Here is a 21,638-nt window from a genome sequence, read left to right as displayed (position 1 = left end):
ATAAGTGTGTTGAATGCTAATGAGAGGGCATCGATCCAGCCTTGTGGATCTCAGCCTCGCGAGACGACACACATACAATCGGTCCCGGATGCAGCCAAGTCAGGGCAGAACTGGGCAACATTCCAAAGAAAGGTCTAAAAAAACTAATTAGCTGTGTCCACTAAGCCAAAGTCTGCAGAGACCCCGCAAACTCCTATTTCCGAGCCTGCCATACTTATGCAGCTTATGATCTATCGTATTAGCAGAACAGCATCATCCAAATTTGTCAGCAGTGCCTGGCAAGACGGCGATAGTAACCGTCTGAAGGAGAGCACCACAACGGAAAAGATAACTAGCACAAACTAGTACAAGCTCCGAGATCAAAGAGATCTGGGCAAAAGGTCAACACGCATAAATGAAGCCGGCAAGGCCGCCGGTTCCAAAGGGTGGACGGGCCATTTACCATCCGATGATATCCTTCCAAAAACAAAAACTCCATGATGATGAAGGCCATAATCTGGAACGGCACGGCTGCCGAACTTATAACTGACCGAGCCCTTCCCCGTCTTCGCCCCGATTATCTCCTGATCTCGACTGTCGCAGTGGCTCTCAACCCAACTGACGTCAAGGCGATTTCTCAATCCCGCGCCGCGCCTAACGGACTGTTAGGATGCGACTTCTCCGGCACCGTTCTCGAATCTGGACGTGACGTGGTGAAACGGTTCAGAAAAGGGGATCGGGTCTTTGGGTTCGCGCATGGCGCGAATTTCAACGAGGCAGAGGACGGGGCTTGGGCGGAGGTCATTGTGGCCAAGGGTGACTGCTGCATGAAGATACCTGAGATGTGGAGCTTTGAGGAGGCAGCAACGGTGGGCGCGAGCTCGATCACCTGTGGGCAGGGGTTGTTTCAGGAGATGAAGCTGAGATTGCCTAGCGTCGACGACGATGTTGTAGGAATTGGAAAGGAAAAGGAGTATGTTTTGATCTACGGCGGGAGTTCGTCGGCGGGGACGTTGGCTATTCAGTATTGCAGCCTGTGAGTTTCCCTCTGACCGCCCACTGTCCGCGTCGTGGAATGAGGAGTCGATCCAAAAGACGCACCTAATCGCTGATGCCTTGATGCTAGAGCCGGTTATGCTGTCCTAACAACCTGCTCGCCTCGCAACTTTGACCTCTGCAAATCCCGCGGCGCCGAGGCCGTGTTCGACTATACCGACCCGACCTGTGGCGAACAGATCCGCGAATACACCAAGGGTCGGCTGAAGCTAGTCTGGGACACGATTGGCTCCGCCGAGGGCGTCGAGATCTGCATGACGGCTCTCTCCACCGACCCCGGCGCGGACAAGAAGTACGGAACGATCCTCTTCAACGACATCCCGCGGAAGGACGTGAAGCACAGCTTCAGTGTGCTGGTGACCTTTGCGGGCGAGGCATTTGACAAGTTCGGGAAGTATTATCCGCCGAATCGGGAGCAATTTGAGTTCGCGAAGATGTTCACAGGGCTCACGGAGACTTTGGCGAGGCAGGGAAAGTTGCGGCCGCACCCTGTGAGGCTTGTCAGCAAAGGTTTGCTTGGAATGTTGGAAGAAGGTGTGCCGCTTGGGAATGAAGGCAAAGTAAGCGGGTTCAAGATAGTGGCAAGGGTGGCAGAAACGCCGTAAGGCATTCTAAGACAGTACAAGGAGCAGCATCAGCAGTTCAAGCACAAATAAAGAGCTGCAGGACCATCTCTCGCCGAGCAATGTTATACTTGATATTGAGGGCCAACATTTAAATGGTTGGCCTAGTTGTGCTCGCAGGTGGTCGTCGCATAACGGAAGGGAGTACACACTAATCCTTGATTGGCGTAGTTTCTATACAGTAGCATTCTTGGCATCGAGGGAAGTCGGCGCCCAAAAGCAGCGGCGGTAACAGCCCAATTCGGCAGGAGATTTTCCTGCAGCTGCTGCGTTCTCCTGTGGGAGAGCAATGAGCCCAACGTGGAATGGCGTTGAAGCTCGTTCGAATAGCGTGACGCATATACACGGACGACCGAGGTGGCGATGGTGGATGTAATGTAGTGCCGAAGAGCGAGGCGTCTGAGTTTTGAAGGGACCAAGGGACATTCAACAACGGATTAGTGGTGCCCCAGAACGATGAGCGTCGTGGGACTAGGGAGAAGGATCAAATGATTCACGCCGTGTGCTGTGAGAAAAGTGTGTGTGGGAGAGGGCGTGAGTGACAGGGAGGACTCTCATCAGCTCTCCAGGCAGTGCTCAAGCAAAAGTTGGACCACGAAGAAAAATCACCTCAAGACTCAATTGGTGAAATCGATCTTTCGATCCCTTCGATCTTATCTCAAGCCATCCACTTACGGCGTGAAACCATTTGGTCTATCCCTCTATGTCTGTTGATTCAATCCATTTTTGATCCATGGAATCTTTCTAACCCTGGATGCTCTCTGTGTCGTCGCTCCCAATCCCTAAAGAAAGTGTATGATCCGAGTCAAAACACACAAAAGCCGAGTGCTGGGCGAGAAGAGGGAATCCTCGTCTTGCTTATCAGAGGCGCGCTGCCAGTCAGACGTCAAAGATCTCCTTGAGCTGGGCGATGGTATCCTCCGGCCCCTTCACAGAATGACCAATGGTTCGAGGGTCGCTGTAGATTTCCCAGTCGTTGCCTCCCTTGAAGGCCTTGTCTCCGAAGAAATGGATGTTCTTGTAGTGGATGCCAGACAGACCCTTGCTGGAATCTGCTTCAGCCTCGATATGTTGCAGGCAGTAAGTCTTGTCCCATCCTGTGGGGAAGACATCGAAGGAGATTTGGCCGCCGATCGAGTATCTGGAGTGTATGTCAGCTTAACGCAAACGAGGATATTCCCAAAAGTGCCCGTACGTGAGTCCCAAATCGGGGAATTCCTTCTGAATCGCCTCAATCATCTGAGGTCTGCATTTGCTCTTTTTGTCCCACGCCTCAAACTCGTCTCTTTCTGCCTTGCTGGCATTACGACCAACCGGGCTGACGTTGATCATGCCATTTCGGAATTCGATGAAGGTTCCACGCATGCGAGGGAGATCCTCAAGCTCGGAGAGGTATCTCAGACAGAATTTGGCCAGCTTTTGGTATTTCTCTTCTCCAAGCCACTGGATGAAGGAGTGAGAGGCCAACGGCTTGCCCAGGCGATAGGCTGTGAGGCCATTCTCGGCGAAGCAGAAGTCAAAGAGGGTGGTGACAGGAAGAGACGGAGTGCCCAACTGCTCCTGCTGTTTAGCGAGGTCTGAACCTCCAACCTATTTAAGGGTCAGTTCCATCGGCACCCCTCTCCACTGATGGGCTCACGTACGAAGCCAATTGCGCACTTGTGTCTCAGGTTGGACAAGGTTTTCAGCATCTCAGCAGACACAGACTGTCTCGCAGGTGTGAGAGTGCCATCGACGTCGAAGAGGCAGACGGTCTCCTTGACAGGTCGGTCCTTAAGGTCGGGGTACAGTTCGGCCATGGTTGCGGCGGTGAGGAGTCAATGAGAGGAGGGGAAGGGGCCGGTTGACGAGATTGGGAGGTCTTGATATTCTCGGAGCAACAGGAGGAAACCAAGTGTCAAAGAGAAAGAGAAAGGGACAGCTTCACCTTCGAAAAATGAGTAGAGGACAGTTTCACCGTAACTTCATGGCACTTTTTTCTATGGACAGCTGCAACGCCGCACGCGATGGCGCAAGGGTGGAAAATGCAGCCTTCAATTGAACGCGACTTGAGCTGCAGTGGCGGAACGGCGATGCCCCGCATATGGGCACCGGCTGCGTCCGCAATGCACCAGTGATAAGGACACGATGTCCCAGTCTAGGCATCGTGCCGCTTAACTAACACGGCGGATGAGTAAGTCGCGCCTAGCATCATCATCTCTCACCCATCTTTCACTTCCTCCGCAAGCCGTCCATTTACTGCTTCTGGATCTTCCTCTGGCCTCTTGACATCCGGCTTCAGCCTCCATCCACCGCTCCAGCCAATCCAACCAGTCTCATGGGGTCCTCTCAGCAGCGCAACAACATAGCTGAACGCAATAACAGCAATGCTGAGACCACCACTTGCAAGCCATCCTCCATGCTGCTCATACATCAGGTTTCCTGCCTTGGTTCCACTCAACTGTCCCAGGTAGAGCACGCTAACGAATGCTGTATTGATTCTGTTCCCTCCCTTCGGTTCGCACGGGTGAATAGCCATCCTGTTTGAGATTTGCACAATCATCAGCCCTGCATCGAGCAACAAAGCTTGGATGATCGGGCCGGCGACATTGTATCTACCGGCAAACGTCCCGACTACGATCCCAATCAAGCTCACGCATTTGCCGACGATCGCGGAGAAGAGAGGTTGTCCGAGCGGCTTGATGATGAACGTGCTGTAAAGCGGGCCCAAGACCATGGTTGCGGCGCCGACCAGACCAAAGATGCCAATGATGGTGGTGCTATAGCGATAGGGGGCCTCGCTCAACAAGAAGGTGAGGGTGGTCCAGAACGAAGACACGCAGAAAAAGGTGCAGTACGAGAGAAGTGCTGCTTGAACGAGAACTGCGTGTTTCCAATACATGGTCACGATTGTCCATAGGATTTTGGGGTAAGTCTTCACAATCTTCAGTGCAGGTGTTGGGTTGATGGCGGGATAGTCCGGCATGAATAGCCACAGGGCAAGGAGCACGCCTCCCTGTAAACCCAAGGCCAGCCAGTACACATTCCGCCAGGATGTATAGTTTGCGACGATCCCCGACAATATACGCGCCAGCAGAATGGAAAGTGTCGGGCCTGCGGCGACAATCGAGATATTGAACGCACGTTTCTCCGCACGCGAGAGCTCAGCCACCAGAGGGAGCATGATTTGGGTGATACCTGTGAAGAGGGCGGAAAGATAGGTGAGAACGAGGAAAACAGTCAGGTCTGTGGTCACACAGAGGCCAATCCTGTATAACGGTCAGCGACTTTCTTGGTGGGTGGAGGCCATTCCGCCAACATACCAAAATGCCATCGACAAAGACAACAAGGTAATGGTGAAGGTCCTCCGTGGGAGGAAGTCGGCCAGCGGAAGAATCAAGAGGAGGCCGGTGGCGTCTCCGGCTTGTGCCAATGCAGGTATACTCGCGACTCCCGTTTGCGTGGTATTGAAGTCCTTGGCCAGAATATGTAAGATGGGGTAGCTGTAATAGAGGTTGGCTGAAGTGAAACCCGCCGCGCAGGCGTACAGAATGTTCAGCCTCATGGTCAATGGCGGCGGGTTGTCGGTCTCCCAGCGACACCATGATGGAATCCAAGAGTGAGGAGTCTTCGGGACTTCCATGTTGGTAAACGATAATGTCTCGGCAGTGTTGTGATCAATCCCAGCTGACCACCGAACCTTTGACACTCTCTCTTTTTATAACGGATGGGAGAGTATGGCAGTCTTTGCATCATTCTGATCATACCTCCGTTCGATATTAAGCACCTCACCGACACTCACGCTGGCGATATAGCTAACTCCGAGGGTCAACGTCGGCGCCACTCAAACTCTGATTTTGTTTTTTTCCGGCGGTCAATACATTTTCCTTATGGTGCAGTACACACCCCTGTCGATCTCCGCCTCGATCGAAGCGAGAACGATCAATACTGGATAAGGACGACCTTCTCTCGTAGGGCCCAACCAGCACGAGGCTGGCCGGCCGGACTTTCGGGCGGACTTATTGTATCCAACCAGGTCGTTCCGAAATAGCCTCTGCGACTGATCAGGATGGCGCTTGACGACCGCACCGGCCCCCCGCACTGGAGTCGGTTACTTCTCGCATCCAGATGCCGACGACAACTAAATCAAACTCCAAATCTCTCAGTGAAGTTTGCTCGGATTTAAAGCAAGACACATCAGAAGGCTATCAACTCTCTTCTAACCGTCCTAAATGTCCGACCCTCGTCTCGTACTCAACATTTCGTTCCGGACTTTGCATATCCTTTCAATTGAGAAGCCTCGTGTAAGTGGCTGCCAGCGACGCAGACGGCTGAAAATGAAGATGAAGAAATATCAACATGGGAGTGCTCGAATTCATCTGCCACTGCCTCAGCCAACTCCTATTGGCCGAACTTAGTTCTCACTACTGAGTTGGAGGGAAGGGGCATTTGTGTATATGGATGACTTGGGAACAGGAATCGCGAATCCAGTTATAGCTCTGGAGGGGCTTACATGGTAGCCATAGCGCAGACTACTGTACTGCCCAGAAATATAATCGACAGGAATGACTTTTATTTTCGCACTTTCATTTGGTCGGTCTCGGATTGAGTGTCGCCATTATGCCTCTTAACAGCTATTTTCTGGTAAGTGCTAATGCAAGCACCTCAATAATATTGAAGACTAGCTAGCTCAGCTGTTTTAGGCAAATGGTCCTTCCTCTCGTTAACGGCCATCGCCAGTCTGCATAGCCGACGAGCAGAGACCACTGAATCGACCGCCCGTCTTGGGACCGATGCTCTAATGTGACCGAAGAAGCAGATGAAAGCTTGAAACGGTATCAACGTACGCGGGGAACAAAGAAATTTTGTTTACAGAGATCGGCTGACACGTTCACTGGTCTTCTCTAGCTTCTAGAATACCTAGTTGCTGCCGACTTGACTTGGCGGTCGATCACGGGAATATGTGCGCAGGCAAGCGCTTCCCACTAGCATCATACCTCTGCTTCAACACGGTATCAAATGCCCCATCAATATCCCTCGGCTCGTAGTCCAGCCCACTCGTTCCCTGCGTCATCACATCCAAGCCATAATTCTCCTTGATCCAATGGGCGATCATGTCCATGCCCGCCACGGCACCGCTGCCCGTCCAAATGTTTCCGTCGACCACCCATTTCTTGTCCTTGGTCCAGTTGACCTTGGGGTACTGCTTCTTCGTCCAGTGGAATTCTTGGTTGTTGATTGTGGCGGTTCGTCCGTCAAGGGCTCCGGTCGACGCCACCACACCGGCGCCGGTGCAGATCGTGAAGAGTAGCTTGCCGGCGGCGACGTGGCGGCGAATGAAATCGGCATACTTCGGGGAAAGCTCGAAGTCGGCGACGTTGGGGCCGCCGATGAGGAGGGCATCCAAATCCGGACAGTCTTCGACGGTGGTGTTGGGCACGATGGTGACGGAACTGGTGAGCAGGTGAACGGGGTCGAGAGTCTCGCCGATGTGGTGGAACACGAACTCGGGGGCGTCGGAGAGGACCTTTTTGTCGATGGGGATGAAGAAGCTCATGGCGTTGAGGAGAGCCTTCCCAGAAGAGTTGAGTAAATCAAAAGGACCGATGACGTCGATTGCCTGGTAGTTGTACACCAGCGCGCCGATGTGGAAGGGAGCCATGATTCCGATTCTGAGCCGTTGAAATTGGGTTACGGGGAAGTATTGTGTGAAATTGACTGAACAGAGCACGAAGACGCCTGCCGTTTGAGTGTTGCTTGGTGCTCCAGCGAGAGGCGATGGTGCTGTTCCCTCGCAAGAATATATAGTCGCACCAGAAGAGCAACACTCACTATCCAGCACGTTTGCTGATAAATCAATCCAGGTCTTGCGAGCGTATGTTTCGAAATAGAGATGCGAATTGTATGTGGAGCAAACCCGATTGAGCCCATACTTCCAGTTCAGGCTATGATGCCAGATGCGGAAATGTGGAACTCGGACGAACCTCATCCCGGGTGTATATACCGCTGATCAGTATCCTCAGCAGAATACATCATGGCTAGCTAGTTTCAACGATGGAACTCGGGCCCACACCTGCCTCCACCGCATAAGGCTGGTATACATTTGGGCAGGCTCACAATATCGTCGAGGCATCGAAGGCACCCATCATTTTCAAGGGGTTGGCTCGAGGCTTAACTGTTCTAGAAAAGGGCCTATTTCTGGTCTCCCGTGCTGGTGTCATAGTTGCGTGTGCTGTAACCAACATGTTCTTGCAATTGATCTATTCCATTGATTGATGGCACATAACTACTGGGAATGTGTGGTCGTGGCAGTGCACTATTGCAGTGGAGCCGTCTAACCTTCCCGATAGAGTTAGGCACCAGGCGCGTAGGAAGGTCATTCTGGACGACGTGCCTTCTGCCCTGGGAATACCAGCTCCCATCGACCAAGCAATGCTTACTCGAAAACGTCGATGGAGACAGCCTCGTTTTGGACTGGCTTCCGGTCACTGTACTCAATCAAGTGACACATTCTCGATCTCTGTTTTTTTTATCAGCCCTCAGTCACCGATCTGATGCGGCTGATAAATATCTGTACACTAGAATTTGAAAATTCGAGAGGCGAAACGTTCCTCCTTACCAATTCTCTCCCATCGAATGGAAGAGTAGGAGGTTTTGTTTGAAGATATGGATGGCGGCACCGCTGTCAACCCAAAAGGGTGGAAGAAAATCACAAATGGCTTGGCGAGCCCTGAGCTGGGCCCTGAGCGGTGTAAGTACAGCTGTGAACCTGCAGAAGGGGACCTGCAACGCGGGCCCTGCATTCTCAATTTCCGGCATTTCAAGGCTTTGAAAACGCCCGCTTCCGTAGCTTCGCTAGCTGTGCCTTCGGCCTTCTATTCTTCCTTGTTTACTGTTCCCGCGACGTCCTGTAGATCGTCCTGCTGTCGATTCTGACCTGTTAACTATATACCTTCCTCCAGCGTTTGGTTTGGTTGATGTGTTGTTGGTGGCAGAGTGAGACAGGGCCGCGAACAGAAAACCCTTCCTATCAAACGGTTCTAGATAGGCCTCTACGGGTTCTAGCACGTGTATGCTAACGAATTCGATCCCCGTACAACACCATCAGGGATGATACCACATTTTCCAGCTCCGAGACATTGAGCTTCCTGGGATGAACTAGATTGGTCACCATTTCAAGGCGAGCATGCAGACGGGCAAACACCCTGATGTACGTTCGCGGGGGCCCCTTCACCAACTGTCACCAGCTCAAGTTTCTCCCAAGACAGGCTATATGTCCATTGTCTCGAAATGGTGCGCTGCTGGAACGTGGGGACCAAGAACGAGGATCTCTCAACGCTTGCATACACTATCTGGAGAGCAATAGCCCTCGACTATCTGAAGGCACGGAGGTGGCAAGGCGCTATGGAACCTACCTTGAGGTAAGCGCGCCACATGGAGGTCTTCCTGCACTTCCTTGGGCCAGTACCCTCAAGGCTAACGGTTTGAAAATTAGTACCGATGGCACCAATCAATGTCTTGGGCCACGATCTCAACCCTGGCACTTTCGCCCCCTGTCTCGACCCCTGGTACTCCTTTCTGACTTGGAGAGCGTTGATATTGGCGGCTGGGCTTGCGAGATCCCAACTTTGATTCGGTACCAAGGACGGAGACAACCTCTAGAGAGAGGTCTGCGAGTAAGGGGAGGTACGGAGGGCTTTGTAAGAATGTCGATCTCGACACCTATGTTGCAGAGTAATGGAAGGCTGTCCTTTTCGCTCTTTGTATTTTGTCCAACATCACGAGCGCCTGCCGCTGCGCGCAGTACTACTGCCCGTGTCCAAGGTAGTATCAACTCCATGCCGCCACTCCACCCCGCATCATCCACCCACGAATATCGTGCATCCAACTCGACTCACCAACATATTCATCGAGAAACCGCGATATCCACAGAGCCCAATCGGTCTCAAAGCTCATAACCAGCATGATGTTGCAGTACTCCACGTAGCTTGGATGCCAGCCCGAGTACGCCCAGTCGATTACCACAATCGTGTTATCGTCGCGGAGGAGGATGTTCGACGGATGAAGATCGCCATGTGTGAAGACAGAGTTATGGCCTTGGAAGATCGAGTAGATCATACGCTTGGTAAGCTCCGATCGTACAGGTGGTTCAATGGGGTACGAGGCCTCGGCGCGTCGAATCATGGTGTCGACCCATTGCTTCTCTGTATCGCATGGCGGAACGTGCGGAGCCGTTGGTCCACCTGTTACATAACCATCGAGGATGGGTTTTCGCCATACGCCACCGAAATAGCCAGGTGATGGGAGACTGCGGAGTTCGTCAAAGTAATGCCGGAGCTGGGTGACGACTGCCTCCTTGTCGCTTTGATTCGCCTTTCCCCAATACTTGTCTGACCTGCGATGTATTCCTGGATGATGAAGTTGTTACCGGTCGCTTCGTCGTGAAAAAGCGAATAGACGGTCGGAACACCCAGGCTTGTACTCTGCTGGATGAAGAGCATGTTTTCGCCTTCCTGGAGACGGATGCGCCGCCCGAACTTGACAACAAAGTGTTCCCCGACTCGGACGACGTTGCGGTGTAGCTCGCATCGAGCATTATCCATGAATTGCGTCGCGGCTATGATCTCGGTGACGGTGGGCAGCGGGGCCGGGAGCTGGTCTGGTGGCGAAAAGTACGGCAGAGTTGGGGATGTCGCCATTTTGCTTCCTCTGCGCTGGGTATTTCTTTTGTGCCTCTGGGGCCAGGGAAATGAAAGGGATTCGCGCGGAGTAGGAGAAGAAGTAAGGAGTCGCTGTGCGTGGTAGAAGGATGAAGGAGGTGGTGAGTGACTTGGTCTGAATGCAACCGGTATGGTGCGTTCTTAAATTGGCCAAAATCGCCGAATGAGGAATCTCGACGACACGTTCCGGGTGGAGCAAGGGAGCGCCCCAAACATTCCGCCGCAAGGCTCCCTGGGCTTTGGGAAAACGTGGAAAGACAGGACGCGACACTGGAGCACCGCGCACGGTTTCAACGATGGTCACCCTCTCTGGCCTCCTTGCAAGATCTATCAAATATGGAAGAGAGATGCGTTCCAAGGACAAGGCGACGCAACAAAGAGCCGGCTATTCGACGAGGAGATCCCCAATACATACTAAAACTCGCGCACTACAAGCCTGTGCCATTGAAGAAGAGGTTTGGATGCATAATCGCGTTCGAAAAGTGACTTCCAATCTGTTCAACAGAATAGCATGACCGGGATTTTGCATTCCACCCTTCAATCTTCAGACAGAGCATCTTGGTCTCTATAGACCTGCCCAATCCTGAAGCTCTCGGGCAAGTAATGGAGTGCAATCTGAGACCGGGATCTAGCATTTCTGCAGAATGAGAGCGGCCCTCTTTAGACTACTCGTTTTGAGGGTACGACTCCATGAATCTTGCCACTTGTCGACTTATTCCCAAACTGCGCCGAAAACCAGGCTCTGCAAAAGCAGAGCCATTTTTTTTTGGAGCATGTTCCAACACTGAAGTTCTAGGGATACGAGTGACGATTGCGCGCGGTGATAGCTATCCTTTTTGTTCTGGTAATCTCAGTCGTAGAATGCAGGCGCAGGTGATTGGGAAATGAATTACTCTTCAAGTATACACAGGCCCATATACTGTCCCTGTCATACCGCGATTCGATGCTTGTAAGGCAGGAGTGAGGCATTGTCATTTAATATGATTCATACAGATCTCGAATGATCTTCGCACCTCGTCGTGATGGGGTAACTTTCTAGTTCGTGGAGGCTATCGGCAACCGTGGTCACTCACTATAATAGAGAGCATATGATAAAGTTCAAGTATGCTAAGAAAACCCCGGTGTCCTTCTGGAATGCTTTCATGGAGAGTATTTCTGTAATTCCGAAACCAACAGCAGCATGCTTTTCAAGTGACACCCCAAGCTGGCTCGTTGTCGAAGGAAAAGTTCTCGGAAATTTGCATGGCAAAGTTGTCCCAGCCGAACATGCCAAAGTCAAAGCCGCCCCCGTTTTCCAGCGGCCACTGGCTATAATCCGCCATCTGCAGTGGTCCATTAAAGTCAAAGTCAGTCCCAAGAACACCACCTCCTGTTTCACTTCCGCCCGGTATTGCAGTGCTTAGAGGTCCGATGCCGTGGTCGGTGGACAATGGCGTCCGCGGAGAGGAAGTCGAGTGCGATCCGCCGGCACTCGGACTGGCATCCAGCGCCAAGATCTGGTCGACATATTTATTCTTGGAGCGGCGCCTCTCGCGCGAGAGATGCTGGCGGTGTCGTTGGATGACGTCGGCGAAGCCGCTGAGGATCTCGTAGTAGTGCTCTGCCTGCGGGCTGTGGATGGAGAGATTCCGGAGGACCTCGCGCGCGTTGTTGAACGCGTCGTCCATGTCGAAGCGGGATTCACCCTGCGCGAACATGGAGAATCCCAGCACCAGGCCGGCGGCGAAGACCCACGCCCTGGGAAAGTCAGCCTACATCAGCCCAAGGGGCAGGGTGTCGGCTCCTTACTTCATTATGCACATCTGTTTGAGCAGAATGCCAGACTGGAGGGCCTCGTAGCACATATTGGCCATGAGAATTGCGGAATCAATGCAGGCCTGGGCCACATCAATCACATTCGCCTGCGCGTCAGGGGTTGCTATAGTGACGGAGCCATCGCCTGCATTCCCGGTCAATTGTTGCATCAGATGTGAAATCAAAAAGGGCCGGGTCACGAGCATCACAGCAAAATAATAAACACAGGAGACGTGAATATTCCCTATCATTTGTTCCTGCTCCGACAGCGCCAAGGGTTGGTCGACCGGCTTCTTGAACTGCCGCATGTCATCCGGAAGACTGACACTCCATTCCTGGAGGCGCTTCAGAAACTCCTCGGCAGTGCTCAGACCCATAGAACCGTCACAGTCAAGGCGCTGTGTGATCTGCGCGATAATGGTGCAGACCCGGAAGCTTGCATTCAATCTGAGCTGGCGGGGACTGCTTGTCTCGACGTCGCCACTGTTCGGTGTGACGTGGTCGGTTCTGATTGCGCCTGTTGAATAAGGTCTCCCGAGAATCGAACAATACATCACATCCAGGACTCGAAGGCTCCTCAGCGTGCGCAGCCTATCGCAGTCAGCAGGACAAACGGATCAAGAATGCGGACGCTGGAATGTGACTTACCGCACGCTTTGATCTGAAGCATTGAAATGACGATATTGTTCGGTGACATGGAGGCCTAGAGCAGAGGCAGCCTGACTGGCAATTCCCATGTACATAAAGGCGGCGTTCCTTCGACAGGCTCCCAGCATGTAGAAGGTCATGAGCAGGAAACAACGAACCATGTCAAGACAGGGGTCCTCGAGTCCGCTGGCGAGAGCGGTTTTCTGTGCTCTGGAAAAGAGTCTTACGGCATACTGACGATCGAACTGATCTGCTGCTCGGCATTGCGCTCCAATGGCAACCATGAGGTCGAGTGCAGCCGTCATGTATTCGCGTTTCTCGGCACTTGGGGTGTCCACCGTTGCAGAATATGCCTCAACTTCTTCTCGAGAAAATAGGTCTAGCATTCCGTTGGTCTATTGTTGTGAGCAATCTCTTTATCCTTGGCCACCGCCCGACGCAACTTACAGCAACAAAGTAGACGTCGATCATGGCTCGTTTCTGGTGTTCGTCTTCGACGAAGTTGTTGCTTGTGTCTTCGGGACTGGTGGCCTCTAGCATGACATGGCGACGGGTATTTTCCGTGAAGAGCGAGGGGCCCATTTGCTGCCTGATGGTCTGGCGAAGAAACTGCAAAAATGACAGCGAGGCGAATCCTCCAATGTAGACTAGACCACCAGCGCCTCAGTTTTCGAAGCTCTCTCAGCGGCAACTAAGCAATCTCATACCTTTTTCTCCCTTCGAATTGAGAAGCATTCGGCCTCCCGTGAGCCTCTGGCTAGTTGATGCCGACGAGTCGCGCGGGGCTGAATTAACTGCACGGGGAACATGTGTCGCCGCATCTCTGGGTGCTGATGCGCCATACTCAGGCCTCGCCACAACCCGGTTGGACTCATGTACCGATGCTCGGAGCACTTCTGGCTGACTATACGGAGTCTGAGACTGATGCCTGGCATGACTCGATTCCAGATAACGACAGGACGACGGCGTTCTTCGCCTTACACAGTTGGAGCATGGTTGTTGAGCGTTGCAGCGTTTCTTCGAGGCCTTACAGGGTAGACATGCTTTGGCGGACCGCTGTCGATCCTCAGGACGGACCTTGGGACGAGGCATCTCTCTTCATGTTGTAGGCATTGATGGTGATTGGGAAGGATGTTGTTAGATAGTGTAGGTAAGGACAAGAGTCATTATTCTCGTGGCGTTGGTGGAACGAACAGATAAGCACGACACTATTAGGGCTTGAGACTAGGGCCCACTCCAGCCTTAGTTAAAGGATAAGCAAGATAAGGCTTCTGCGGGGTTGATGGGCATCGTGGAGATTCCCCCGGGGGCTGATTCTAGTTAAAGCCTTGGGGCTCGAGGCCCAAAGAGCTACCTAACCACTAACCTAGGCCGCATCCAGAAGAGCCTCCAAAGAACCAATCACCAACTTCAGACATCGCAGTCCTTGAACTCGGGCAGCTTGAACAACTTCCTCGCATTGTCCTTGCCAATCTTCCTTCGGTCGACCTCGTTGATCTCGGCATTGTCGTACCACTCGCACGCATCTTCAAACTTCTCAAAGGGATAGTCGATCGAAAACAGGATCCGATCCGCGCCGATCTCGTTGAGGCAGAAATGCAGCGTCGGCGTCGAAAAGTGCCCGCTGGTGGTGATCCAGATGTTCTGGGCAAAGTATTCGCGGATCGTCTTCTTGCATGTCTCCTTCAGCCCCAGGGGCTTCTTGACGTCTTCGAACCAGTGGTTGATACGCCACATGTCGAAGGGGATGTGCTCGCCCAGGTGCCCGATGACCACTTGGAGCTTAGGATGCCGGTCGAAGACACCGTTCGTCACCATCCCCAGAAGATGCAGACTGACCCCTTGGGCAAAACTCAGGGGAGGACCGACGAGCCATTTCCTCGCCGCCCACAGCTTCTCATACATGGTGCCAGTGGGATTGCGAGGATGCAGATAGAATGGGACGTCCAGTTCAGTCACCGTCGACCAGAACCCGTCCCATTCCGCCGAGTCATAAAAGATCATGTCGTCTCCATCAGGGCCTGTGCGTTGAGTGTCGTTGACCAGCGCACCCTTGAATCCATATTGCGTGACACAGCGTCGAAGCTCATCTGCTGCCTGTTTTGGGTCATGCATAGACAGCGTTCTAAGGAGATGGTTAACACTTGTTCACGCACAAAATCTGGAGGAAAGACATACGCGAACGCTCCAAACCTGTCTGGATGAGCCTTGATCGTCGATGCGAGGTAGTCATTGATCTCAGTCGCTAACGCCTCTGCTTCCTTCCTGTCAAAGACGTCCTGGACCCCAGGAGCCGTGTACGACAGGATCTGGTACCCTACTCCGTACTTGTCCATGTACTGGATCCGGATGTCGTTGATGTCGGTCATCTCGCGGGCATGCTTGTCCGGATTCACCGCGAACATCGATGCCCACCATCGTGTTCTCTCCGCAAATCGGGGCAACGCGAATGCTTCTTCGAGGGCCACTTTACCGAGCATTTTGGAATTCAATAGGACTCTGAACGCAAGGACTCTCGATGTGAAGATGACTGGCTGCTTTCTTATATGGATGTTTGACTATATTCTGACCTCTTCAACAAGGAGATTCCTCCAGGAATCAACCAACTTCCACGACGCTGATGTGTGTACAGCGCGGAAAAGCCCCGGCGTCACTCCGCTCGGACACTCAGTCGAACAGCCAACTCCTCATGATACACTTCTCCGCAACCCCAACGCCCATATCCGACGCACAGGAGTTGTTTCGGTCTGACACGTCCAAGTAGATCTCGTGGTCGTGCATACGGTACTGAAGCTGGGTGTCAGACTAAGCCGCTTTTGCTGATGAACAACAGATGCGCGGGTGGCGGGCAGCGCACTGGTGCATTACCCGACAAATGGACGAATGGTGTTGCCAGTCTCGAGGTCAGACACCCAACTAGCATCAGACACCACGCAACCTCTCACCTAAGAGGCCACCAAACGACAACCTTGTTGCGGTACCAAACGGACACCGGCCATCTTTCTTGCCAAATCAAGCATTTGTTACCACGTCCATGCGACCCTGTGGAACGGCTATGGCGCCAATCAATGAGGCGTCCCGAGAGAAAATGTCTTGGGTTCTTATCAGGGCATAAGAACCTAACGGCGTCAATGACGGCATATGGGACATTGGGAAATTTGAAATACTGGACGGCGGTTCACTGGCACAGGTCAAGAAGGCTCGAACGCACAACAAGTCTCTCCTCTGATCGCGCAATCTAAGCCCTCATTGCCCAAGACGCCTGGCTGCATACGACACACAAGAATCACCGATCCTCACACCATATGGCGGAAGGTTGGAAGCCGTTGGACGTCGCTGTTATCGGCGGCGGCATTGGTGAGTGCGATAGACTCAAGAGACTACGGTACTTGAAGTGTATTCTAACACGGGGAAAGGGGGCCTGGCGGCAGCAACATCTCTACGTCGAGCAGGCCACACCGTGACCATTTACGAGCAGGCTCACTTTGCTGGAGAGGTCGGGGCGTCGATCAGTTGTGCCGCCAACGGCACCCGGTGGCTGGAAGAGTGGAACGTCGACATCTCCCTCGGCAAGACGGTGGTGTTGCAGAAGTTGATCCGCCACGACTGGAAGACGGGCGCCGTGCAGAGCGTCTACGACCTGTCCGACTACAAGGATCAATGGGGCTGGGTAAGTCTCTTGTCGAGTTCGGGGGTAGTCAACAGAAAGAGCCTTTGACTTACTGGATTGGTTGCAGGTCTACAACATGTTCCATCGAGTCAACATGCACGAGATGCTCATGGACTCGGCCACCGGTCTCGGCGAAGGGACTCCAGCGAGATTGCGGTTGGACCATAAATGCAAGGAGATCGACCACGAAAGAGGAATCGTGACGTTCGAGAATGGGGTCGTTGCACAGCACGACATGATCGTCGGAGCCGACGGGATTGGCGTGAGTTCACTCTTTCTCTCCCAAACAACATGGCCCCAGTGCATCTCTAACGTGCCACAGTCCGCCGTCCGGCGCACCTTGGGGATAATCCCAACCCGCAAACAGTCCACCTCGACCTGCTACCACTGCGTGATCGAGGCCAGCGAGGTCGCGCGGCTCGGCCTGCTCGACCTGACGGGCAACCGGGCGATCGAGTTCTGGGGCGGCGAGGGGATCGAGAAGATCGTCTACTCGCCGTGCCGAGCCGGGGAGGTCAACAGCTTCTACTGCTTCTTCCCAACCGCCAAGTCCGACCACGCCTCGGAGGGGTGGAACCACGCGGCCAGCGTGGACGACCTGCTCGCGCCGTTCCCGGACCTCGACGCGCGGCTGCTGGCTCTGTTCCGGGAGGCCAGGGACATCCGGCCATGGCGGCTGTTCGTGCACGAGCCGTATCCGCGCTGGACGGCCGGCCGGACGTGCCTGCTCGGCGACGCCGCGCACCCAATGCTCCCGGACCAGAGCCAGGGGGCGTGCCAGGCCCTTGAGGACGCCGCGGCGCTGGGCCTGATCTTCGGCCGGGAGTACACCTACGCGTCCGCGGCCGCCGCCGACGTCGCCGCCGGCCTGGACCTCTACGAGCGCGTCCGCAAGCCCCGCGCCACCCGCGTGCAGGCCGCCAGCGCCCGCGCGCGCGAGGACATCACCGAGCGCATCGGCTTCTCCAGCCAGAGGATCGGGTACGCGGCCGCGGTCGCCACGGGCAAGCTGACCGTCGACGAGATGAACCTGTACGACATGAGGCGCCATGTCGCCGAGGAGGCGGCGCCCGAGCGCAGGAGCAGGAGCGATGTCCTCCCCCGCGATGGCAACTTTATCCCCGTCACGTCGGTTTCCAGGATGCCGGAGCAGTTCGCGAGGATGTGATTTGGTTTACTCTGGAGGGGTCTGTTGATACCCTTTAGCAAGCAAAGTTGGCAGAGTCGGAGTCTTATGTATCTTCGTCGAAGGAAAGAGGGAGGAGCATGAACACATATGAGCACCGATGCACACACTAACTACATTCGAGAATCTGTCAAGCTGCTTTTACTTAGCACTCGAGGCTGCTGACAGGAAAAGGGAAGAGGGAACGAGAGCGGTGTCGACTCCCTTGTTTTGTATCTTTCTTTCCTTCACTCCTGTCTTCGTTTAACCCAGCTGGGTGCCCTCCCCCATTATAATTTGAATGGTCTCATCTCCTCCTGGTCTCGGACTCGCGCGAGAAAGACTTTTTTTCTATGCCCCATCACCCACTGTCCATGTATGGCCTCTATTCATCACCGACGCACGCAAATCAGATCCCCTTGATCTGAAGTCGCTCCCTCTAAGCCGGGGAACTAAATTCGCGCTGCTCCACGGGCGCCGAATGCGCCACCGCCTCTTCGTTGGCCTTGCGGTCGAACGTGTCTCGGAGGAGCATTCTCGTCATGTCCCGCAAGGTCGGGTAGCTTTCCAGCACGGGCCAGAGGATGCAGGCGATGGCGCTGAAGAAGACCCAGATGAAGCTGACGACGACCCAGCCCGTGAAGGCGGCCTTGGTGAAGATGTACCCGGTCCCGAAAAAGGTGAAGGGGAACAGCACGATGGCCAGCACGAAGAAGACCCCGCAGCCTCAGTAGGCCAGGCGGCGGGCGCGCTGGTACGCCTTGAGATCCAGCGGCTCGATGTGGTTGGCTAGGAGGTAGTCGACGACGTCGTTGCCTGTGGCAGCACCGGCGCCGGGTTGGGAGGTGCTCGTCGATACCGGGGCAATTGTGGATTGTTCGGCCTTGGTCTCGCCTAGTTTCTCGTCCCCTACGGTGGGTGCCGTGCTGGGGTTTAACTCTGTGAGTACCTCACGGCCGTGGAGGGTTGTGGTGCCCTGAATCTTTTGCACGCGGGCGATATGCGCGGGATCCGTCGAGGTGTATTTGTACGGGAAGAGGAGGGAGAAGACCACCGCCACGACCGCTCCAGTACCGCAGGCAGTGGCACTACCGACCAAGGCATTGGTGAGGTCGCCTGTGGTCACAGCATTGATCGTTCCGGAGCGGATATGTGTCGTGACAAACCAAGCGGTGAGCCCCAGCGGCGAGGCGATCAGCGGAGCCCCGATAGCTGCCGCGGTTGACATTCTCGACGGGAACAGAACGATAAGTCCTAGGGGAATGCCGCCTCCTCCCACAAGGACGCCACCCACGGTCAGAATCCAGGTGATGTCGATGCCACTGGCACTCAGGGCGCAGCAGAAGGCCGCCAGTATCAAAGAGTACGCCACAATGCCGTAATGGGCCTGAGTGACCAGCTTGGAGGACGAGGCCGAGGGGTTGATATAGAGCTTATAGACATCAAATGTCCAAAGCGAGGACACAGCAATAAGCTCGGCTGATGCTGCCGAGGTGACTGCCATGAACAGGAGCAGCAGCATCAAGGCTGCTCCATTCTTGCCCATCAGAGCGATTGCTGTGGCTGGCGCTGCAAAGCCTCCTCCGACCTGCGCTGCATTGAGAGGGTTAGGGTAGGTTGGGAAGGATGGGGAGCCGGTCAACGCGACAGCGCCTAGGCCCATGACCGTTGCAAATCCGTATGGAATCCCATACCACGCCAACTGTCCTTGAGAATTAGCAACCAAATCTTTCATTTGAGCCAACAGAAGTCGAAGGACCCTTCAATGGGCACTTACCCCGCCTAAGAGGTATGCTTTCACGCTGGTCTCTGGCTTCGAAGCAATCGCGCGCTGCCAGTACGCCTGGTCGAGCCAGACCGTCGAGAAACTGCCGAGGAAGATGACAGCGGCGAACTTGATGCCGGTGGAGGATTGAAACGTGAGCCACGAGCCATGACGGTTTCCAGCAAGGGGAGTCTGCTTCGAAGCCTCGACCAGGAGATCGTAGACCTTTCCCGGGCTGCCGGTGTAGTCATCTGAGGTGTACAGCGTAAAGGCAAAGATGAAGATTGCCACAAAGAGAATCACAGTGTGTAGGTAGTCGGCCACAAAGGTGCTTCGAAGTCCACCTTGGATAACGTAGGCGGCGACAGCGATGGGGATCTGCGTGATGAGGCGTGTGAGTAATATGTCCATGCTGTTCACTTCGATGACTTACAATAAAACAAGCTGCATAGACATTGACGCCTGAGAGTCCCGCCAGTACCTGTGATCCTCCTAGCACCAGTGTAGCACCAACGACTGTGATTCGAAAAGGTAACAAGAGGTTAGCGAAGAGTTCTTCAAATGTTGAGGTGCCCATATGCGTTCGCAGAGGGGAACTTACACATGTTAACGACCCATCCGAAGAACGTATAGATGCCGTGAGCCACTGCATGTTTGTTAGTCTGTTGGTTGATATGCAACTGCCAGCTAATGACCCACCTTTGCCATGGCGAGACAGAACAATCTCCGGAAACGTATGTGCTCCCGGTACATCTCTTTTGACCCTGAGCGAGAGCAGGGCGAACAATATCACCTGCGACGAACCGAGGGCAGCATACCACATTGGCCCTGAGATACCGAACGAGTATGCGAAGGTGGAGCTCGTGAGCAGCGTTGCAGACCAGGTCCACGCAGACACAATCCCTGCCACAATGAGACCGGGCTTGACATTTCGGGACGCCGTGTTGAACTCCTCGGACTGTTTGGTGGAGAAGGCGAAGTAGCGGTTCTGGAACTTGGTCGTCAGGATCATGACCAGGCAGAAGACCGCGCCAATCCCAGCAATGATGCCATAGCCAATGCCGGGGCTCAGCACTTTCAGCTCTGGTCCAACGGAATATGTCGACATGGCGAGCCGGTGACGGGATCTGGATATGCGACACGCAGACGATGGTGGCAGCTCGGGAGGGTTCGATGGTTCGTCGTTGAGTGAGATGAGGGCCTCGCGAGACCGACCTCCATGTCGCCCATTTTTATATCTCTATCCCTCGCACGGAGCGAGAGATAAGGAACCCAGAACAAGAGGGGTCCCTTCGACCTTGGAGTCAACTGTGCCGTCTGTCTGGGCTTTGAAGATAAGAGATACTTCTGGTTCTTCCCATGCGAGTGACAGAATCTCGCAAAACGGTTACGGATATCTCCTTCATGCAAGTCGATAGTCTGGCGTCGATCACAGCAGGATCAATAGAGAAGGGCGACAGATAATACGAGTATGCAGACGTTGCCGCCGTTGGATTCAACCGCGCCTACCCCCCTGGTTTCCCGCCGTTGAGTATCTCTTCAACACTGCCAGATCATTGGCCAGCCCGAGACCCAGGGGCAGCGTGTCTCCGGTCTTCGTATCTCTTAGTGCTATGGGGCACCCCGTATGCGAGCACGGCAATTATCAAGCCTCAAGACGCCACCCGTGGCATTTCGTCCGTTTCTCTGCCAAAACGGCCAGAAGGATTTCTCATACGCTGATCTAGAACATTCAGCGCGTCCCAAAACAAGAAGGGAATTGTTCTATCGATGCCGATATGCAAGACAAGAAAACAAACGTTATCAGAGTCAGTGGCCTAGCGAGGAGGTGCGCTTTCCCCAGGCACGGAATGAATCATCCATCCCTCGACCGCGCCCATCTCCTCGTGCCATGGCGCGGAATTGTGAGTCGCCCAAGACCTGAATTTCTCCAAGGTCTGGACCTGGGAAACATAATATATGCTACAACACCGACAACACCATAAAGAATCCCCTCACCACTGCCTCTCAAACATCCCTTCCTGCACGCGTCGCTATCTTTTTGGTATCTTGCATCACCATGGCTTCGACCTGGCAAGAACGCGCGCAGAAGAAGCGAGAGTCGATATTGGCGGCTATTCCACCGGAATGGCGACTGGCCTCCCCGCTCCCCTCGCCCGCCGATCAGAAGGATGTCACCGGTGCCTACGTGCAGCAATTCCTGTCTCCGCGAGAAGTCGAGATCACCGAGAGCGACGCG

The 21,638-nt window shown here is 54.1% G+C and overlaps 4 protein-coding genes across 4 annotated transcripts; all 4 read right to left on the bottom strand.

Moving 5' to 3' along the window:
* Positions 1–1,937: 1,937 nt before the first annotated feature.
* Positions 1,938–3,664, bottom strand: PV07_09456 (uncharacterized protein). Its single transcript, XM_016396716.1, has 3 exons — positions 3,302–3,664; positions 2,854–3,248; positions 1,938–2,799 (listed from the first exon to the last, which is right to left on the bottom strand). The coding sequence occupies exons 1-3, from the start codon at positions 3,455–3,457 to the stop codon at positions 2,538–2,540; spliced, it is 813 nt and encodes a 270-aa protein (XP_016246572.1). The 5' UTR covers positions 3,458–3,664; the 3' UTR covers positions 1,938–2,537.
* A 194-nt stretch (positions 3,665–3,858) lies between these two features.
* Positions 3,859–5,280, bottom strand: PV07_09455 (uncharacterized protein; the record flags this gene model as incomplete). Its single annotated transcript, XM_016396715.1, has 2 exons — positions 3,859–4,906; positions 4,961–5,280. 2 exons carry the CDS (start codon positions 5,278–5,280, stop codon positions 3,859–3,861), a joined length of 1,368 nt encoding a protein of 455 aa, XP_016246571.1.
* A 1,205-nt stretch (positions 5,281–6,485) lies between these two features.
* Positions 6,486–7,397, bottom strand: PV07_09454 (uncharacterized protein). Its single transcript, XM_016396714.1, has one exon. It carries the CDS (start codon positions 7,297–7,299, stop codon positions 6,589–6,591), a length of 711 nt encoding a protein of 236 aa, XP_016246570.1. The 5' UTR covers positions 7,300–7,397; the 3' UTR covers positions 6,486–6,588.
* A 4,147-nt stretch (positions 7,398–11,544) lies between these two features.
* PV07_09453 (uncharacterized protein) lies at positions 11,545–13,435 on the bottom strand (the record flags this gene model as incomplete). Its single annotated transcript, XM_016396713.1, has 4 exons — positions 13,247–13,435; positions 12,800–13,194; positions 12,146–12,742; positions 11,545–12,094 (listed from the first exon to the last, which is right to left on the bottom strand). Exons 1-4 carry the CDS (start codon positions 13,379–13,381, stop codon positions 11,545–11,547), a joined length of 1,677 nt encoding a protein of 558 aa, XP_016246569.1. The 5' UTR covers positions 13,382–13,435.
* Between the last annotated feature and the right edge of the window lie 8,203 nt (positions 13,436–21,638).

Source organism: Cladophialophora immunda, assembly GCF_000835495.1.
Source record: "Cladophialophora immunda strain CBS 83496 unplaced genomic scaffold supercont1.5, whole genome shotgun sequence".
Classification (NCBI taxonomy): domain Eukaryota; kingdom Fungi; phylum Ascomycota; class Eurotiomycetes; order Chaetothyriales; family Herpotrichiellaceae; genus Cladophialophora; species Cladophialophora immunda.
This window is presented reverse-complemented; position numbering and strand designations above follow the sequence as displayed.

Coding starts and splice junctions, on each gene's coding strand:
- PV07_09454 (XM_016396714.1), bottom strand. CDS start 7,299: ATGGCTCCCTTCCACATCGGCGCGCTGGTGTACAACTACCAGGCAATC.
- PV07_09456 (XM_016396716.1), bottom strand. CDS start 3,457: ATGGCCGAACTGTACCCCGACCTTAAGGACCGACCTGTCAAGGAGACC. Junction 3,249..3,301: donor ACAAGTGCGCAATTGGCTTC/GTACGTGAGCCC, acceptor ACCCTTAAATAG/GTTGGAGGTTCAGACCTCGC. Junction 2,800..2,853: donor TTCCCCGATTTGGGACTCAC/GTACGGGCACTT, acceptor CATACACTCCAG/ATACTCGATCGGCGGCCAAA.